The 20,514-nt window shown below is 59.4% G+C and overlaps 1 protein-coding gene across 1 annotated transcript; it reads right to left on the bottom strand.

Annotated features, from left to right (window-relative positions):
• Window positions 1-1,411: 1,411 nt before the first annotated feature.
• Window positions 1,412-18,525, bottom strand: STK35 (serine/threonine kinase 35). The gene is made up of 3 exons (XM_074920021.1): window positions 17,581-18,525; window positions 11,533-12,280; window positions 1,412-4,570 (listed from the first exon to the last, which is right to left on the bottom strand). Exons 1-2 carry the CDS (start codon window positions 18,218-18,220, stop codon window positions 11,568-11,570), a joined length of 1,353 nt encoding a protein of 450 aa, XP_074776122.1. The 5' UTR covers window positions 18,221-18,525; the 3' UTR covers window positions 1,412-4,570; window positions 11,533-11,567.
• Between the last annotated feature and the right edge of the window lie 1,989 nt (window positions 18,526-20,514).

Genomic DNA, 20,514 nt, shown 5'->3' on the forward strand with positions numbered 1-20,514 from the left:
CGCTGTGCTTTACCCCTCGTGGGGGTTAGCCGTGGCACAGGGGGTGGGGGCCGGCTAGAAACGGGGCTACGGGGGCGCCCAGCTGCTGGGTTTTGGTTTGTGGATTCGGGGCAGAGGATCTGTGCAAAGGGAGAAAATATCTGTGGCTGCTAAAGCGGCGATTCTACAGGGCGTTCTCCTTGCTGGGTTTGCAGCCACCTCCGGAGCGAGAGGCCGAGCCTGCCTGCCCCGCTCAGCGCCGGGGCTGCCCTGGTGCCTGGAGCAAGAACGGGGCTAATCCTAATCCAGGATGAGGATAAACGGCTGCGGGTGCCGCGTGCCAGGGAGCCACGTTCTGCCTGGCACTGGCCCCCGTGCCTTGGTTTAGTGCCCTAAGCCCCTGGGGTCAGGCTGGCTAGCCCTAAACCCCAGTTTAGCTGGACCTGGCCTCTGGGACGGGGCCGGTACCACTCTAGGGCCCTGGTCTGCCCCTGGCTGCACAGGGACTCCCCTCCCTTTACAACCCCGCTGCTGGCAGCACCGCCGAGGACAAACACACGAAGCTTGTGTTTCAAGTTGTGTGTGGCTTTTCAACCCCATCAAATAGCTTTATTCACACAAACGTCTCTTAATTTACAAAGCCTCTGCCACTCATACACATCAGGGTATCCACAGTGTTCAAAGAACTTAAATAGAACTTCTCATACCAACCCGAGTAAACCAAGTACAAAAAATATTTATATAAAGTTGTTCACACATAGGTCCTAAATTACCAGCTTCTGTGCAAAAAAAAAAAAAAAAAAAAAGAAAAAAACAATACTTTTATTTACTAGTATCATTATCTTTAGTTCGGAGTCTGGGTTTAAGCCTTCTGCTCTTGCTGGCTCAGCGCAGGGGCTGCAGGGAGCAGGGGGGGAGCCTGGGGCAGCGGTACCCCTGGTCTGGGGGGGTCACCCCCTGCTGCCGGGGGCATCAGGGAAGGAATTCACCTCCTGCAGAGCTGCTGCCATTTGCTGGATGAGTGAGCTGAAGGCCCAGGGTGGGCTGGGCAGGGGGCAGGGGCCAAAACAGGGACACGGAGCAGTCCCGTGTGACCCCCCACCCCTCCACGAGCTCTTCACCCCGGGATTTCAAAGCACTCGGGCTGACTGCAGAGAATTTGTCAGGGCACAGCTGGAAGAAAGCAGCTCCCTGGGCTTTCCTTCCAGCTGCACCCACCGCCCTGCTCCGAGGGATGTGAAGGGAGGGGGCCGATACCCAGCGCAGCTCTCCCCACCACCGGGAGGCATCCCCCGACGCTGCCCCTCTGCTGAGCCCCGGCGGAGGGGACAGGAGGCTGCGAGGAGCCGGGGCAAAGCACCCAGCTGGCTCCTGCCGCCTGGCCAAAAGGGCACCAGGAGCCCCCCAGCCCCGCGCAGCTGTAGTGTGAGGCCTGGGCTAACGAAGGGAAGCAGCAACGTGTTTCCCTGCTCTCATGACCCGCAGAAAGCACAGGGAAACCCGTCCTGGTTTGTGCCCTGGCGCAGTTGCCCCGTGGATGCTTGGCAGGCTTAAACCCAGACTCGGTACTGCATATGGAGGAGACACAACGCACACAACGGAGGATTTCCACAACGATGGTGATGCTTGTTTTTAAGTCTTATTGCTCCAGAAAGGCTCCGGGAGCCTCCGATATGTGAAGGAGCTGGGTCCTGAGGAGTAAAGGAAGACCACAGGGGTAACTCTTATCTGTCACTAGCACTGCTGAACCTCAAAGACAGCAGCAAGGGGACAAGGGGGGGGCTAATCTAACCCCTCTAGGCTAGAGCCACCGCTGCTCTCTCCTCCCCAGGGACCAAAGCTGGCCGGGAGATCCCCACGACACCCGGCCTTGCTGCAGGCTGGTGCAGATAACGCGTTTCCCAATCCTCCTGAGGCTTGGCTTGTTCCCCCACCCTCCCACCCCCCCCACCCCACATCCCTCTTGTAAACAGCAAAGTCAGAAGTAAACAGTTTCATACAATCGCTCCCCCAGCATGGGCACCGGCTGGCGCCCCGCAAGCCCAGAGGGCTGTGGGGATTCACAACAGGGTGCTCGGCCCCCCCCAGACTGACCAGGCCCCCCCCCCAGCACCTGGATGCTCACTCAGCTTCATTGTGGCCAGGAAAAGATGGAAACAGCCCAGCCCCGGGCTGCAGGCTCACTCGGTGCTGCTTTCCTAAGCTCGAGTTTTACCAGCAGTTGCATCCTAACACCGAAACATCTACAGCGGAGGGCGAGGTTCAGCCTGAAGGAGCCAGGCAGGAGCTGCCCGACAGAACCACCCGGTGAGAGAAGCCTAAACATCCTCCACCCCGCAGCAGGCGCAGGTTTGAGTTGCTCCCCAGTCCCACCTTGTTCTAGAGGGAGTGCTGGTCTGGGCCAAAGTTAAGTGGGAGGAGAGGTGCTGGGGGCTGTAAACACGAGGCAGGTTCCTGTACAGTCTGGGGTGTCGAGCACAAAGAGCAGCAAAATCAGGGAGAAATGCTCTTAAAAGGACAAACTAATCAGGGAAACATCCACATTGGCCAAAGGCTAGCAGCCCGAGGACTCGTCCTTGGAAGTGTTTGCTAAATCCTACGTAAGGCACTACGGTCTAGCTCACTAACATCAAGCTGCTGTAAAAACACATCTGCGATGCAAAAAGCTGAGGTGGAGACGTGTGGTTTGAAGATGGCCTGAAGCAGAGGTGGACCAAGAGGGCTGATCCTCCCAGGGCTTGCCTGGACGCTGCCTGCCAGGTTAGCAACCCCCTCACCACCTCCCACCCCCACGGCCTGGGTTTCAGGCTGGGTTTCCACATGGAAACCTCCTGCCAGGAAGTTTTAACTGGGATGAAAGGCCTGGTGAGGGGCTCTTCCAGCAGGGAAAGCCCCGTGAGCAGGGCTGGGAGGGTAAAGCTCTCTCACTGCACCCCTTCAGGCCAGGGTTAGGTTATAACAGTTGTAACAGCAAAGGCTATGTCAGGTGGAAGCACGATCCAGCGATCAGGGCGCTAACGCTGGGTTTGTGAACTACAGGGCTCAGCTCTGGTCCCAGCACAGCCCTCCTGCAAGTCACACAGATGGTCTGGAGCCTCCTGGCACCCTTCTCCTAAGAGGGACCTTGGCCTTCCTGCAGCCAAGCCTCAGCTTTGTGTCCCTGGAATAGATGGAAGAGGAAAAAAAAAAAAAAAAAAAAAAGAAAGAAAGAAACACCTCTCCTTTCCCTGCTTTAGCTCTGCCTCAGCCCACCTGAATTTCCCGCGTTTCCATTCATTCCCGTGAGGTCAAAGTACACTGAGTAGATACAAGGAGGTGCTGCCAGTTCAGGAACCTTCCAGAAAAGCTGCAGCCTGCACGTAGGCGAGGAGCAGCTCCTGCAGCCAGGGACGAGGGGTCGGCAGGACCCTCTGCTGCCCCAGCAAGGGCTGAGTGCCGGGGCGACGCTTCCCAACCCGCGGCCGGGGGATTCAACGGGGTGAGAAGTGGTTTAGTTGGTTCAGAACCTGCAGGGTGGAGACGAGGTGGTGCTTCACATTGCATTTACAGTGAGCAAAGTCTAAAGACCATCCCACAATATTAGTGTTGCTCTGAATACAGGCAAGGAAAATCGAACATTAACTGCTCAGCCTGAGGTTCCAAATCTCCCTACCTGAGCTGTAACCAAACCTAAACAGCAGCATTGCGTTTTGCTTCCTGGAAATAGTTATTTAGCAGGGAAAAGTGTTTTGAGGGAGGCTAGAATCCAGCCCATGAGCCATTTAGCCCAAAACCTCCTCTCCCAAGTATTGTTCCTCACAAGTCAAGTTTGGCATTAAATGGATCAGAGCAGCAGACTGCTTTCCGTTTGTTTTGTACACAGACGATGCCCACCTGAAGACGTGACTCCAGGCTCCCCACTGCCCTCTAACAAATGTCACTAGTGAAATCCAGCTCGGGGAGAGGGAAGGTCTGCCCGTCCCAGCAGCCCTGCCTTGTGGAATGGCTTTCCAGCTTGTTCATGCTATTCTACCCTAACATCAACAGCTCACAGCCTGGGCAGCATCCACCGACTCAGAAGCTGCCCGGCTATGAAATTATTTCGCTGCTTGCAACGCGTGGTCTGAGAGACTCACTTTTTCTAAAGCATTGCACTCCTGGTGCAAACCTAGCAATCGCTTTGCTCCCATTTCCCCTAGACAAAAACAATAGCTTTAAACCCCAATTGTGCCCAGCTGGACTCAGAGCTGGAGCCTGGCAGCACACCCCGCTGCCAACTCCTTTACGGAATCAGATCTTCTCCAGAAACAGCTCCTGAGCCAGTGGCAGCACAGGAGACATGGGGAGGGCTGGGCAGGGGCAGCTCTGCTCTCTGGATCTAGTTTAAAACTCTTGTGAGCACGATAGCTGCCAGCTTGTGCTCTTCCACAGGCCCCTACAGCCCCCTCCCGCACCCCCAGAATGCCCCTTCCCAACAAAAAGTAACACCCAAAGATTTCACATTGCCAGAGATCCTGCAGACCAGGGATCTTCTGTATCATCATCTTCCCTTATCTTTGACTTCCCTCGTTGCACGTAAATAATGGAGATTATGGGTCCCTGGTAAATAAACCTGCAAGAAAAACAAGAAAGGGGAAAGAGAGGTCAGGTATGTCAGTGGTTTTGTCCCAGTACTACACTGTGACAACGTCCTGCCAGCCCTCCTGCTGCCACCCGACCCAGGGCTCAGGGAAGCAAAGCAAGCAGGATGGCTGGTCCAACATGCTCCTTGCACCTCTCCTTTCATTCCCAAGCCTTAATTAAAGCATTATTTGAGGGTCTGGGAGAACTTGAGATGGGCACAAGCCACCTTCTCCTTACAGGGCCCCTGCTAATGACTGAGAACAGCAACACCCAGGGACAACTGCCCCGTATGGAAGGTGCAAGGGCAACCAGATCAGTGCTGGAGTCACACGGAATCATCTGGTTTGGAAAAGCCCTTGCAGCTCCTCCAGCCCAACCATGACCCTCACCCTGACCGTTCCCAACTCCCCCAGATCCCTCAGCGCTGGCTCAGCCCGACTCTTCAACCCCTCCAGGGATCCCGGGGACTCCCCCCTGCCCTGGGCAGCCCATTCCAACGCCCAACAGCCCCTTCTGCACAGAAATCCTTCCTCAGAGCCAGCCTGACCCTGCCCTGGGCAGCTTGAGGCCATTCCCTCGGGGCCTGGCGCTGGGGCCTTGGCTCCAGAGACTCATCCCCCCTCTCTGCCCCCTCCTGGCAGGGAGTTGCAGAGGGCCAGGAGGTCTCCCCTCAGCCTCCTCTTCTCCAGACTGAACCCCCCCAGTTCCCTCAGTCATCTGGCTGCTGGATGGAAGGGCAGGACCACCCCACTGCAGAGAGGGTGCCCACTCCCTCCCCAGCCTTCCCACTGGTCCCAGTTAGCCCGAGATGGATCTCTCCTTCGCAGTCCTTTCATTATCGATCCACACACTGCAGTCTGGACTGCTTTTACAGCTTTTTCTTTCCCAGGAGTGATTCAGCCAGCCCTGTGTCGAGCACAATGCCGTGAGCAGCGTGTCTCCAGCTGCCCCCCAACACAGCCCCATCCCACGGGGCTCGCCATGGTGACAGCCCAGCTGGGGAACAAGGATGAGTGTCACTGCTGCAGAGCCCAGCCTTGGGGCTCCACGTGACGTGCTCGACGGCTCCCGGTGCCGGTGGAAGGAGCTGTGACACCAGGGACACCCTGCACTGCCCACCCCGTGTGTCAGCAGCAGCTCGGGCTTTTCAAGTGGCTCTGCAAGAGGCAGTTAAAATCCACTTTGGTGCAGCTGAAAGCACAGCAGGATGGATGTGCAGTGCGGCCATCCTGCGCTTGCAACAGCCTGCGAGGATGCTCAGTGTCAGGGATTTTAGGGAAAAACAGGCAGATTTTTGCTGTACCAGTCCCTGCTCTGGCCAAAGCATCATGGCACAGCATCCCCCGCAGCTCCTCGAGCACCAAGGGTGCTGCACCTCTTCCCCCACAGCCCTGACACTGCACCCTCCCGTCCTCCGAGCTCAGGGGCACAGAAACACTCGACTCTGTAGATAAACCACCAGCATTTTCCACCCAGCTTGTTTGCAACCCAGCAAATTCCCTGGGAACGTCCCATCCAGCATTGGGGCTGGACCCAGTAGAGGAACAGCACACGTGATGTCACCCCCCTACAGGAAAGACATCACCGGGGTGTCACAACCTGCAGAGGGACCCGCAGAGCCTGGGCCAGGGGTTGTGCTGGTGGTGAAAGCTGGGACCCACCTGCCCAATGGAGGGACCTGAGGGGTCTCCCTGCTGCTGTCATCTCCTCGAGGGCTTCCTGCAGCAGGGGATGAGGCTGGAAGTCACGGAAAGACAGGCAAACCTTCCCCCCTGCTTCTGTGTCACCCCTCATGCTACGCATACATAATTTTCGAGCAGGTTCGTTTTTCTCCAAGCTTAAGCTCTGAGCTCAGTTATGTGGAAAAAGCCAGGGCAGGTTGGGTGGATTTAGCCCTCCCCCTTCATCAGGGGCAGATCCACACTGGGGGTACCCTCAGGCCCTCTCCCACCAGGAACAAGCCAGGGGCTCTGCAGAGACACCGAACGGCAGCGACGGAGCAGCGGGAGAGACCTGCTGAAGAAAAACTGCCACTGCCCAGCAAATGACTCAAATCCCTTAGCCCTAGGAAATCTCATTAAAGAAATCCATGCCCAGGGAACACATTTCTAAAGGAAGAGGCTGCCTCTGCTGCTCAGAGCAGAAGCCAGGGCCATGGGCACGCTGCTTTTCAGGAGACGTTAACCAGGAGATGCTGCCGTTGCAGGCTGCAAGCAGAAAAAACCCCCAAACATTTCTGTTTGAGAAGGCAGGCTTGTGAGAGGCACCCAGACATCAGGTCACAGGCTGTCACGCAAGGAATTTTCTGGAAGATTTTTCCTGTGGTGCAGCTTCATTAGCAAGTAGGGCAGCGCTTCTGGCCGGGTTTCCCCAGAGCAGGAGCATTTGCAGGCAAGGCGTTTGCCTGAGCAGCCCCCGAGCTCCCAGCTCAGGCAGGAGAGCTCACTCCATTGACGCACATTGTTTCAGGGGCTTGTCCAAGAGCTTTTAATCCCCCCACCACTGATGCCACTTATAGTTTTAATCAGGATAGGAACGAGCAGCCCGGGGAGTCCTCACCCAGTGCCTCGGGAAGATGACACTAATGCCTGGGTCAGGGCAGTGACGGGAGGTGGCAACGCGGGCTGGTGGCAGCAGAGGACTCGGTGCAGGGGAGGGAGAGATAACCCAGCACCTTCTCGTGTTAATCACATTATCTACCCCTGCGTGGGAGCACAGGGTACAGGGGAAGGGGGCCGAGAGCCTGTTTTATCTCCTAAGTTCTTCCCCATGCTCCATACGTGTATTTGTGACACACTCAGGAGCTTCCTCAAATCCAACCACAACGTGACGCTGAGCAAACGCAAACACCAACACATCTGGCCAGAGGTGACGTGATCCACTTTGTCTTCTGGGCTCTGCTTCTCTCCAGGTAGAACCCAGAAATGTCACCAGTCAGGATAGCCCTGCCACGGCCAGCAAGAGGAACTGACCTCGCTTTTACCATCCTGGGCGCTTTTTGTTCACGCCAAAATTCACAAACCACACTGGAAACTGTCCCAAGTGAAAACCAACACTGCTTCAGAAATGAAACCACCATCCTTCTCCTCGACTCGCTCACCTGTTCCTGGCCGGGGGGGGTCAAGGCACTTTTACCACACGGTAAAATTTGAGTTGAGGGGTATGAACAGACAAGATCTAACTTGATGCAACAGCCCGGCTCACGGGCAGCACCAGAGATGCTGCTGGTGCTCGCCGGGTCTGCAGTTCGGGAGGGCAGCAGCTGATCAGCTGCACTCAGGGGTGGCTGGGCACAGCCCCAGGGAACAGACACCGTCAGGCAGGGAAAGAAATACGGGCCTGTTCATTCTGAAAACATAAAGAGGAAAACAATGCAAATGCAGTTACTTTCAGGTGAAACTAGAGTGATGAAAACCAGTGACAGAGGAGGAAGGGGAGTGCTGGAGCGAGCCAGGCTGGCCTCCGTGTCAGACACCTCCGTGCTGAAGGCCCTCCCCGGGGTGCTGCAGTCTGCACCACATGCAGATTCCTCCGCTCACCTTGAGCATCCACCCCAAAAGCAGATCTACCGTTTCATCCACAGTGAAACCATCACAGAATTATGATCTACCAGAACAAGCTGCCTCTACACTGATCACAACCGTTGCAGTCTGATGTCCTCTGTGAATTAAAACGACAAAGTTTCCTAACAGATTAAGTGTAGGCTGCCACTTGCTCCCCTTGTTCCTGCGGCCGAGACCCTCCAGCCAGCAGCAAACAGCCCCAGGTGTCTGAGGGCTCCTCAATCCACACTGCACAAACCCACAGCGCTGGGAGGGTCCCACCGAACCACTCCTGCCCCGGGGCACTCAGGAAGGCAGCTACAAAAAAAAAAGACAGGGGAAGAAAAAGATGTTCACAGTGCAGGAAGGGAGGAAAAGTGGCTCCAACGTTCCAGTAGTGACAAAAAGGGGTGAAAAGCTCCTGCCTGGGCAGCTCTGGGCTATAAGAGCCATCAGCAGGTACCCAGCACAATCCAGCCACTCCCTAATTGTATCAGAAAGGCTTTTGTCCTCTTTGCCCAAAAGGCATGCTCTTGGGAAACAGCCATCTCAGGCTTTAGATAAACTCCTGAAGAAACAAGCACAGTGTTTAAATAAGAAAGAGAAGCAGCTTCCTTTCACCCAGGGAAAGGCTGCCCACCTCTGCTGGACCTACGGCCCCAGGCCATCAGCAGCACTGCTGAGGGAGCAAGGAGATACACGGGCTCATCGCCACCCCCAACACCCTGGTGTCCAGCAGAAACCGAGCCAGAAACACTGTCCTGGCTGAGAACTGACCTTTAATATCTGCGTTTTGGGAGGGTAACAGAGCATGAAGCCTGACGACTGCAGGTGCGTGCAGCACCTGTAGCAGAACTAAAGGCAAAGCTGCTGGGACACGAAGTAACATGGGAAGAGGTCTGTGGCACATGAAAGAATAAGCAAAAGTCTGATCGCTTGGGTCAGGGAGGGTGACAGTTTTCCAGGTTACAGCCTGAACCGAGGCTGAGCAGGGTCTGAAGCTGTCCTGGGGAAGAACAACTCCCTCCCTGCCCCAGCAGCACTATAAACTACACACCAGTGCCCCAAATAAGTTGGAAGAGGTTACCCGAGTTTCTCGGTCAACTTAAATTACCTGAGAGCAAATTCAGACCTTACTCTAAATCCCATTTTAAGCTTCTCCAGCAGATTTCCGATTCGAGATTTGCATTTAATAACAGTCAGAAGGAGCTTGATGTGAACGTGCAGATGCACAACGCATTAGAAAAACCCTGCAGGAAAGCCGAGCAGATATTCTGCTGCCCCATAAACAAGGCAGAGGAACACTCTGGGTTTGCAGTGAACATATGGCCAGTGCCGGGCTCCTATCTGGGCCAAGCGGCCACGCAACGTAAGCCAGGTTGTGTTATATAAGTGCATCCAGCTCTGCTGCAGCTGTGTCATCCACGGAGCGGAGGGATCGGTGCAGACTCAGGGCTGGCTCAGGCCACGGCTGGAGGGGGGGGGGGGGGGTACACAAGGCAGCTGGGTTATAAGCAAACAGCCCCAGGGTAGGACTGTCCCCTCGGTGTTTGTTATCCCTGCATGTACTATTCTGCAGATCTGCGCAGGATGAATTTTCCCCGGAGGGCACGGGCTGGTTGCATAACTCAGCAGCATCGTGTCAGCACAGAGCGATGGCAGATGGCGAGGGCGAACCCCCAGCACCCCAACCCGAGCGGCTCGGCTCCCAACAGCCCCACGCCTCGCCCTGGGGCACGAGGTGGGGTGCCCCGCTTTCACCCCAGGACTTTATCACACCCATCTTAAGGGCTCATATTTCTGCAGACTCACTCCTCCACCCTAATCCCCAGCCCACACTTGCACTGGGACCAGTAAGGAGCCCCAGCCCCAGGCAGAAGCAGTCACATCAATTACTTGTGCTGGAGATGTTAAGGATATTAAATATTTTGTGCTGGGGTGAAGAGGGGACAGTCTGTGGACCAGCAGTGACCACACTAGACCTACCCCACGGGCCTCTCCATTTCTATAGTCCCATTTCTCTGCAAACAGCACAAAACCTACCCGGGGACACACACAGAGGGGACGGGCAGCACAGCACTTTACATAAGCTCAGGAACCCTCGGGTGGGCAGCAATGAGGTTTTTTTAGCAAAACCTGCCAAAATGCCCCCAACCTTCCCCAGCACTCTGCTGCTGGAGGCTCTCTCGGGAGCGGGCCAGGCTCCCAGGCAGCTGCTGCAAGGCTGAAGGCCGGGTGTTTGCTGCCATTTCATCCCTCTTTGCTCTCTCGTATCTGCAGTTTGCTCTGGTCCAGCACGATCTGTGTGGTTTTGGGGTGGGAGCCCAGCCTGCAGCGTCAGCACCTGACCCGAGCAGGCTCTCGGAGCTCTCCTGGGAGCAGCAATGGTCAGGCAGCTCAGCAGGAGCTTGAGAAAGAACCTGGCCTGGGAAGACATCAGCCTCACCCCTCATAATCTGTAATTTTTCAGTTTAATTGAAGTGTTTGGCCAGGAGAAACCCTAGTAACAGCTCCTGTTTACAGACAGCTTTGCCATGCAGGCAACAGCTCCCAGTCCTTCAGTGTCCTTCGGTGACACCACCCAGTCCTTCCAGATCACGTGTGCCCAGCCAGCCTCAGGAGAGGGACCTCTGAGCTGGGCACCCCAGCACCAACCAAGCTGGGGGGGGAAGGGAGGGGGCTCTGCTAGAACAGAGCTGAGCTCAGTCTGAGCACAACTGTTCTGTCAGCTTCCTTCCAGAGCAGACACGAGTCTACAGACTCCAACGGTGGAGACCAAGGCATCCTACCGGGTGTGGGCAACTGCAGCTCACACCAAAGGGAAGTCCTGCCTTCAGCGAGGAAACGAAACGAGACGGACCCACGTGCCTCGGAGGTGAAAGCAAAGAGCTTTGTCTGTGCTGAGACGGAACTGCCACTCTACTCGGGGGCTGCTCACCGAGCCCTGGGGTGTCCTGTCTGAGCCTCTGAGGGGGACTGTGAGACAGCAAAGTGCTCCCAGCACTGACGGCGGAAATTATAGCACGTAGCAGAGCAGGCAGAACTGGCAGCTCCTTCCCCGCCCCTGGGAGAGATGGACGTACCCAGCGCTGATGTCAGAGGGTGCTCACAGGTTTCTCTGCCTGTCTGAGCCACTAGCCAGGCCCTCCGAGGAGCAGAGCTCCTGCCCAGCCCTGCCAGCTCTGCTGGGCCTTTGGGCGGCAGCAGGACGTGCAGCTGCTAATTCTGTTTCCCACCTCTACTTCATTTTTGCAGTAGAATAGGTGGAAAAAAAAATTAGAAGCAGTGCTCCGATGAGTCACTACAGAAATAGCTCTGGAAGCATAAAAGACTCCTTTGTGTCACTACAAAGTGCATTATCGGGCTGGTACAGCAAACAGAATAATACAAAAAACCGCGGATCACTTACCCAGCTGCAAAGCACAGCAGTGCCCTGCCCTGAATTTAAGCAGCACATGTAACCTGGTCCATTCTGGTTTCAAGCTCAAAGGCATCAGGTCGATCCTGCGGGTTAGCAGACAACATGTCTTTCAAGAGCTGCTTGATCCCTTCAGACATGGAAGTCCTGCGTTTCTGAGGGATGTGCAGCTCCATCTTTGGGTTTTCTAGCAGCGCTTCCCCAACAGGCACAATCTCAGTCCCTTGCTTGATGTAGGTCCCCAGCAGCTCCTTCTTGGTCTCCGCGTCGATGAAAGTTATCCTCTCGATCATGGCCCAGATGATGATGCCGAGGGCAAAGATGTCAGCCTTGGCAGTGTAGTGTCCCTCCCAGACCTCGGGTGCCATGTAGAAATCAGAGCCACAAGCCGAAGACAGCCAGTACTTGTTCACATTCACATTTTTGTTCTCATGCCCACCCTCCTTGCCCCGAGCAGTCAGGCCAGCACAGACCTTACTCAGCCCGAAGTCGGCCACCTTGAGAACCGGGGTGCCGGACTTCTCGGTTATCAGGATATTGTCTGGTTTCAGGTCCCGGTGGACAATGTGGTTCTTGTGCAGGAAGGCAATGGCGCTGGTCAGCTGCAGCATGAAGCTCTTGTTTGTCGCGGGGTCGGGTCTTCGCGAGAGCACGTACTGGTTGAGGTCTCCCCCTTCGCAGAACTCCATGACAAACCACAGATAGCAGGGCTCCTCTGCGTAGCCCAGGATCCTCTCGCCTAGTGAAAGGAATAAAAGCAAGAGTGGGTTTTTCAGACACGTTAAAATCTCCACACTAAGCGTGGGGAAGGAACTGGTCTGGTTTATGCGGACAGTGACCAGTACCTATCGCGCCGCAGGGTACCAGTGCCCCTGGCACTGCTGTGGCTTCAAGTGCTTTAGGATCTCGCCGAGTGCCACGCACCAGCACCACGTTTATCTGAGCCCACTGCCCGGGAGCAGCTCAGGGACCTGTTCCCAGCAAAGCACGGCCATGCAAGTAAGACCGAGCGTGTGTCTTCTCGAGTGCTTGCAAGGAACTTGGAAGCAGAGGGTTATTTTCCTGCACTACCATCAGGCAATTCTCCCCGGGCTCCGACAGCCAAAGCAGCAGAGACTAAAAGCACAATTAGCAGCAAATCCACAGGAAAAAAAAAAAAATCAGTTCTATGTGAACGCCAGCTCTCCCACCTGAGCTCTGCTGCAGGAGGCAAAGCCTGGCTTACACCTTATGCTTTACCAACCTAACTGCAAGTGGGGATTAAATCACGCCCCTGAACGCCGTGCCAGTAAAGCCTCACTAAAAGCAGTCACACCAGTGTCAAAGCCTCACAGCACACTGGCTCTTCTCAGGCTAAATTTGTGCATTTAAGCATTGTGTTTGTGCTAGGGGAGCTCTGCCACTTCATACAGCTTTCATTAAGTGCCAACAAGTTCTTTAAAGAGAGGAAACTGGAGGCCCAAGTAGTAAACAACTTCAGTGCGATCTCAGCCATGCTCACAAATGTAACTGCTGCCTCACTCGTTAGTGCTGCTACTCCGTATTATGCCCCGAACAGCTTCTTCCTTCACCAGACATCTGAGCTCCCCAAGCGCAGAGCGCCTCAGGTACAATTCGTTGCTCCTAGGTTTTACTCCAAAACCCCACTCCCTTGCACATCACCTAGACACGTGGAGAAACACGACAGCATCCCATGGGCGAACGGGGTGGGTCTGCTGCCGGCGCTCCCCAGGGCATCACGATCGCGCCAGGATGCCAGGGCACCCTGGGAGGGTGCTGACAGACCCGCCCGTTAGCCAATGCCAGGATGCAAATCCCACTGCCAGACCCCTGTCACCTGCACAGAGCCCCTGGGGACAGACAGAGCCTGCACACACAACCAAAACATCGCTTTGCTCCAAGAACTGGCTTTTTTTACCCTTGAGCACCATAAGGGAGAAGCTGGAGGACACCACTAGCCTCTGCCACAGTTAATGAGCCACACAGACGAATCCAAGTGTTTGGAAAGCAGTTAAATAACTCCACCCATTTGACAAAGTTGGGTTTTGTTTCAGCAAAGCCCTAGAGAGCATCTGGGAAAGCAAACTTCCAGCAGCAGGTAAAGCCAAGGACTACCAGGGACACCGAGCCCTGGGCTGGCCGGCGCCGGTGCCTGCAATGGTCAGTGATTGGGGTGGGAATATCAGTTATTTGCACAAACAGTCTGTATCCATGGCTACTGCTATGGAAATGAAAGTCTGCACAACAGGAGGACTTGGCTGCACCTCCCTGATGAAGGTTAGGTCTGGGGGTTGGGAGGGACCATGAACAGGCTGGAGATACAGGGCACTGGGTGCACGTTGAGGGGCCAAATGAGTCCCCCAAAGTGCTGGAGGGGGGTGCTCAGCATGCAAGCCCAAGGGCCAACTGGGAGCAGCAGAGGACAGTTTGGCCCTGGAGACCAAAACACTGACCAGGAAGAGCAGCTTCTTTGGTGCAACCCCTTGGTGAGACCAGTGTGAGCACAGAAACTGAAGCAGAGACACCTGAGCAGCCAGGACAGCCCCAGCTCACGCCGCTGCCGCCACCTTGGGTTTGCTAAACCCCAGCGACGTCACGGCAGGGCGAGGGCTTTACTTTCCTGCTCCCCTCAGCATCCAGCCAGCCTCACCGTGGGGAGCAGGAGCGTTTGGATCTTCTCAGGGGCACGGCAGAGCCCCGTGCCCGTCACACACAGCTGGGGGGGTGAGAGCCTTCCCACAGCCCCTTCTGCAGGGAAGCGGCTCCAACAAGCCAAGGTTTGTTTTTAGCACAACGAAAGCTCTGGTTTAAAACCTGGCCCCTGAACCTCAGCAAGCGCAGGGAGGCTGCCACTGACCCAGCAGTAGCTGCAAGCACCATGCACTTCACTTTGGGTGGAGCGCTGCTAGGAGAGGCTTAAGCCAAGAGTAATATTTCCTCATTTTCTTTCTATAATCTGAAAAGTGTTTTAGTTGTTAAATCATCTTCCTGCCTTCAAAACAAACAGCTTTAAACATAAAGAGCTGGCAAGCCGCTTCCTAAAGATGAGATGTCAGCAAACTGAAGCCAAGCAGCCAAGAGCTGAAGAGATGCAAACGACAGGCCAGACCTGTTCTCCATCACGAAGCGAGCATCGCCGCACGCTCCCTGCCCAAACCCTGCCAACCTCTCCATCCCTGCAGCCGCCCTCCCACAACCCATCCTGGGAGCTCATTAACAGCTTGCTAATTTGCTTCGCATCACAGGGAACAAGAAAAAAAATAATCTAATGCCAGCAGGACCAGCCGAGTGTAACCTCTGACTCCCTCCGCGCAGACGCTGCGCTGGAGACGGGAGCCGGCGGCACGAAGCCTGGGTGCTCGGACTGAGGGCAACGTGGTGGGCAATGCCAGGGCCGCCTGCGAGCGCGGCCGAGCACCGGCCGTGAGTTGGTGGCCCCGTGGGTGAAGTGGTAGGAAGCAACACCCTATAGCTCTTCACTTGAGGCAGCTCTATCAGCGCTCTTGGCGAGGAACAGCACGAGGGGCACGCGGCTGTGCGAGCCCTGACGGTGTTCACGTCCCGGGGCACAGGGCGCAAGTACACGCTGCTCCTCCAGCCTCCTTTTTGCGCCCTTGAACTTATTATTCCACATCTCATTAAGATGATGAAGGCGCAGGCCCCGTGCTGGAGCCGAGACCCGACGTCGCCTGGTATCCTGACAGTTGTGCTCCCGATGCAGAAAGTCTCCGACTAATCCCCCCTCCCCGTGCCCTGAGCCCTGGCGCGTTGGCACAGCATCTGTGCAGGCCCGTAAATAGCCCAGCTGCGGTCGTGCAGAATGGCACGGCAGCACAGCGACGTGCCCGCTACCTCAGCCGGAGCGACAGCACGGCAGCTCCACGCACGCAGCCCGCAGGCTGGGGACAGGGGAGGAGAGCAGGCAGGCCTCGAGGCTCACCGAGCTCTAGATTTTGTTTTGAATAATATTTATCAGTGCCCTAACTTGCCCAAAGCTCGGGAAGGCAGCGAGCACAGCCTCTGCCCCAGGCTGTGGGCAGCACAACACAGCCCGGAGGAAGGCAGATGGAGGGGAGGCTGCACTCTGGTTTGGGGGAGCAGAACTGCTGCTCCCCAGCCCTGGGATGGAGCACCCAGCTCTGCCCCCCCCTTCAAAAGGCTTCAGGGCAGGATTGGGGCAGGTCAGGGGTCTTTCTCCCCATTTCACCTAACTGGGGGCATCTACACCTATCCAAGACCTTCCCCAAGCCACGCCACCACTTCTCAGGGTGTGCAACATGACAAAGGGGGGCAGGACACACACCCCCCCCGGTACCTACCAGAAAGAGCTCAACTTGCTACAGCCAGACACACACCCGAAGGGGAGAGCTGGCTCCTCTCCCGGGGAATCACCCCCACGAGAATAAATAAAGGAAGCACCCAGGCTATGCTGAAATTAGGACGCTGCCGTTCTTGGGGAGTTTCCTTGGGGGGTTGTGTGTGGAGTGGGAAGGGAGAGCAGGAGCAGGGCTGCATGGGGGGAGCCAGGCCAGCCTGGACATGTCCCCGCCGGAGCACAGAGGGGACAGGCAAGGCAGGGGCAGTCTGGAAGCCAGAGGCTGTTGCCCAGAGATGGGTCTCAGGAGCCTTGAGGTCTGTGCCCGGCACAGGGAGGGAGCATGGGGAGACTGAGCTCCCCAGGGAGCATATGGGAGTCCTGGCACACAAGTTTGGGGAAGGGGGGTGGCTGGGGTGAGCTGGATCTGGCTGTGACAGCCCGGGGGGGCACTAAGGATACAGGACTCTGGTATTTTTCCACGTCTTCAGTGCACATTGGCAGAGCTGGGCCTGACAATCAGCCAAGGGAGCAGAGGGAGGGAGGGAGCTTTTCGGAGATGTCACCATCACAGCCATCAACTGTGGCAGGAGAAGGTGACCCCTGACAGCCCCACGATGCTGCTGAGGGACCCAGGGGGGAAGATGGGGGTGTGATCCCAGGTGCTTCCAGGGCTGTCCCCACTGCAGGGAGGGGAACAGGAGAGCACAAAGAACAGTCCCAAAGCTCTAAGAGCTCAGAGGAGCAGGCAGGGCACTGCAACAGGCTGCAGCATTGGGGTGCTCAGAGGAGACAGGCAGAAAGGGGGGAAATGTCCCCTTGGAGTGACTGGGACATGTGTGGGCTGTGGTGCTGGCCAGGGCAGTGGAGGGAGCCCCAGGATGGGGGTGTAACGGAGGAGGTGTAAGCGCTGACGGGGTGAGGGGATGGGCTGAGGGCAGCACACAAGGATGCTCCCCAGGGCCGGGACTGAGCCTGGAGGTGACAACAGGGTCCCTCAGGAGGAGGGGCAGAGGGCTGGGGTGCTGCAGAGGTGCAGGGCACAAGGAGGGACCCCAAGAGCAGGACACAGGGCTGCCAAGGCACAGAGTGGGGGTGTGGGAAGGGCGCCCCTGGGAGCAGCACACGGAGGAAGGGGAGAGAGTGGAGGGGACGCACAGTGCAGGGCCCAGGACAGGGGATGCCGGGCAGGGGTCCCAGGGGGTGTGTGGGGTGGGTGGCACCAAAGCGGGCTACAGCAGAGGTACCCCGGGGGGAGCCCTGAAGGGGCAGGACCAAGGTGGGGGCAGAGGGGAACATGCCTGGGGCTGGTACAGAGGGACCCCAGGGCTGGCAGAGGCAACAGACGAGACTGGGACGACCAGGGGAGCAGTGGGGGGAGCCCGGGGGGGTTATACTGGCAAAGGAGTGAGTTAAGGTGGAGGGAGGGGTGTTGTGAGAAGTGGGGGGGAGCTTTGGGGGCTCCTCTGGGGACAGGTGATGCCAGGGAGGGGTTTGAGGAATGGGGGGCAAGGGGGTGTCTGGAAAAGGTGCCCCAGGATCCAGAGGTCAGGGTGCCCCAGAGGAAGGGAGTGTCCTGCGTGGGGCACCCCCGAGTTACCTGTTTGGGGGGCGGCAGAGGTGACAGCGGGGTGCTGGCAGACCCAGGGGTGCGTAGCCCGGGGGCAGGGTGACACTGGGGTGCCCAGGAGGGTGCCCCGGGGGGGTGGGGGGGTGCCGGGTACCTTTGAGGGAGGTCTCGACGAGGCGCAGGTAGAGTTGGCTGCGCTTGTTGCCGTGGCTCATGCGCTGCCCCAGGCCGTGCCGCTGCAGGACGCACTCCTCGAAGCGCACCACGTTGGGGTGCTGCCGCCGGAGGCTCGTCAGGGCCCAGAACTCCGCCAGCGCCAGCTCCACGTTCTCGGGGGCGTCGCAACGGATCCGTTTCACCGCCAACCGGGCGCCGTTGCGGCCCGACACCGCCTCGTACACCACGCCGTAGGCCCCGCGGCCTATCTCGGCCAACAGGCTGTACCGCGGAGCACCCCCCCCACCTCCGCCACCGCCACCACCACCACCGGGGCCGGGCCCCGCCGCCGCCGCCGCCACCACCGCCGCCATGGGGCCCCGCCGCGCCGTCCGCCGCCTCCGCGTCGCCCTTTGTGTCCCGCGGCGGCCACCGTCCGCCGGCTCCATGGCGCCGCCGCCGCGGGCGGGGGGGGGCCGCGCGCCCAACGCCGCCGCCGCCGCGCCCCCCCCGGCCCCGCGCGCCGGGGAGCGCCGCGCGGGCTCGGGGGCACGCGCCGCCGCGTCGGAGGGCGGAAAAGCGCGCCCTGCCTGCCCCTTTAAGCGCTCGGCCAATCGCGGCGCGGCGGGACGAACCATGGCGGCGGCGGGGGGGAGCGGCGGCGGGAGGCGCCGCCACGCGGCTTGTCCCGAACGGCGCGGGGGGGCCTCGGGAAAAGCCGCCCGGTGCCTCCACCCCGCTCGCGGTAACCGGGGCGCCGTACCGCCAGGGCGTCTCAGCGCGGCGGCGGCTCACGGCGGCGGCCCGTCCTCCCGTCCCCCCGCCGCCGTGGTACGCGCCGCCCCGGTGTAAACAAGCCGGTCATAGGGGCGGCGGCGCCCGGTGGCCGCCCCGGCACAGTTTACACACACACACACACACACACACACACACCCGCTCTCTCTTTCCCCACCGGGCACGGGAGAGACGGCGCGGAGCGAGCCCGGGCCCACGGGGCTCACCTGGGGCGCGGCGGCGGGCTCCGGACCGGGCGCGGCGGCGGTGGCGGCGTGTGAACGGGCGGGGCGGCGGCGGGATATGAACGGGGCCGCGCGCTCTGACGTAACCCCTTATGTAACGGGGGGGGGTGGCCCGCCCCCGCTTCCCCCTCCCGCCGCACCGGGGTGGTCGGTGCAGCGGGGCAGGACGGTCCCGTCCCCACCCCCCCCCCGGCGGCCGTTCAGCGGGAGGAGGGAGCCGGTGCGCTGCCGGTAGCCGTGCGGTGCGGGGTCGGTGCACCGGGGCTGTGCAGCCGCACCGGGAAGGGCGAGCGCAGGGCTTGGGGGTGCTTGGAGAACCCCCGGGGGCTTTCGGGGGCCCCTCCCGGGCACCGCGCTCACCCTGCGGGGCACGGTCCGGCCCCGCTCCCGGGGCTCACCGGGACGGGGGGGTTCCAGCTGGATGTTCCCCGGGAAAGCCGCCGAGATCCCCGGGGGGGGGGAGCCCCGGGGGCTGCACGGTGTCCCCCCGGGCTGGCCACGTCCCCCGTGATTTGGCTCCCGGCTCCCCACCGGGCATCCGGGCGGGGCGGGGGGGGCCTGATCCTGGCGCTGGGCTGCTGTGGGTGGGCAGCCGGTGGCCCCGGGGCTTCGGGGCTCCACCTGCCGCCGTGCCGCTCCCCGTGGGCTTGTAACGGGTGGGGGGAATGGCGATCAAACCCCATAACAGATTTTTTTTTTCCTGCCCCCCCGCGCCGTGCCGTGAGCAGCGGGCAGCCTGCGGACGGTCCCGGAGAGCATCTGCAGAGGCAGCGACCGGAGGAGCTCTCAAAATGTCTGGTTTTGACTCACTTCTGAGGCGTGTGCCGCTGCCATCACGCAGCCCGCAGAGCTGCTGCGACACGCTGGTCGCCCCCCCCCGCCCCCCCCGGGGTGGGGACACACACACACACGGAGGCCCCGGAGCCAGCGGGGCTGCGGCTGCTGCAAGTGGTTTGAACTCAATTTGTTTTTAAATGGAGCCACTTCACCTCCTGGCTGGGAGAGGAGGGGGCCGTGCCGCAGCCCCCCTCCCCGCTCCCGGTGCCGCTCGGCAGCCCGGTGCTGGCGGGGACGCTGGCAGCGCCGTGTCTCGCCGTGTTGACGTGAGCTCCGCTTTTGTACCGGCGTCGAGTGGCCACTTGTGCCTCCTGCCCACGCGGGGAGGTCACCGTGTGCCTGCACGTGTGCCCGCCTGGGCCGCGCGGTGGCCTCGAGCCGTGACGCAGGCAGGGGCCGAACCGCCTCCCCGTCCCTCGCTGCTGTCCCCCGCGTCTCCCCGCAGCGGTGGCCTCCCCCTGCTCCCCGCTGCCCGCCTGGCACCTGCCTCCCCGTCACGCCGGAGCCGGGGTTTGGCTCCGGTGCTGTCGCGGTCGATGCCCCGGCTGCGTTTCTCCCCTTGGAGCTGTCGGGGCTACTCACGGCCTTCGAGCTGCGGCCGGCGCACCCCTGGCCCCGCAGCAGCGGCTCCTGCTGCCCCCTGCCCGCGTCTGCCTGCGGAAAGGGCAGCGCCAGCCCTGCCCGCAGCAGCTGTAGGGCCAGGCGGGGGAGCGACCCGCGGGGCCGTGTCTGGAAAAGCTCCGTCCCGCTCAACAGGATAAAGCTGACGGTGCTGGGGGACCCGCAGCCGAGCGGCCGTCGTCCCAGGGGATGCTCCTGCCACCAGCGCTGGGTCGTGGTCCCCCTGCTCAGGGACAGCCCAGCCGGGTGCCAGAGCTCGTTCCGCTCCGGGGATGCTTCACCCCATCCCGGGATGGGGACCCGGGCACCCTCGAGGTGCCCCGTCTGGGCCGGGGGTGTCGGGGCAGAGCGGCAGCGCTGGGTGACGTGAGCTGCCATTAACTCCCACTTGCTTTCGTGGGAGCCTGTACGCACGCTCGTCCCCCCCCTCCTCGCCGAACCCGCTGTTCACTCAT

Source organism: Athene noctua, chromosome 16 (genome assembly GCF_965140245.1).
Source record: "Athene noctua chromosome 16, bAthNoc1.hap1.1, whole genome shotgun sequence".
NCBI classification, from domain to species: Eukaryota; Metazoa; Chordata; class Aves; order Strigiformes; family Strigidae; genus Athene; species Athene noctua.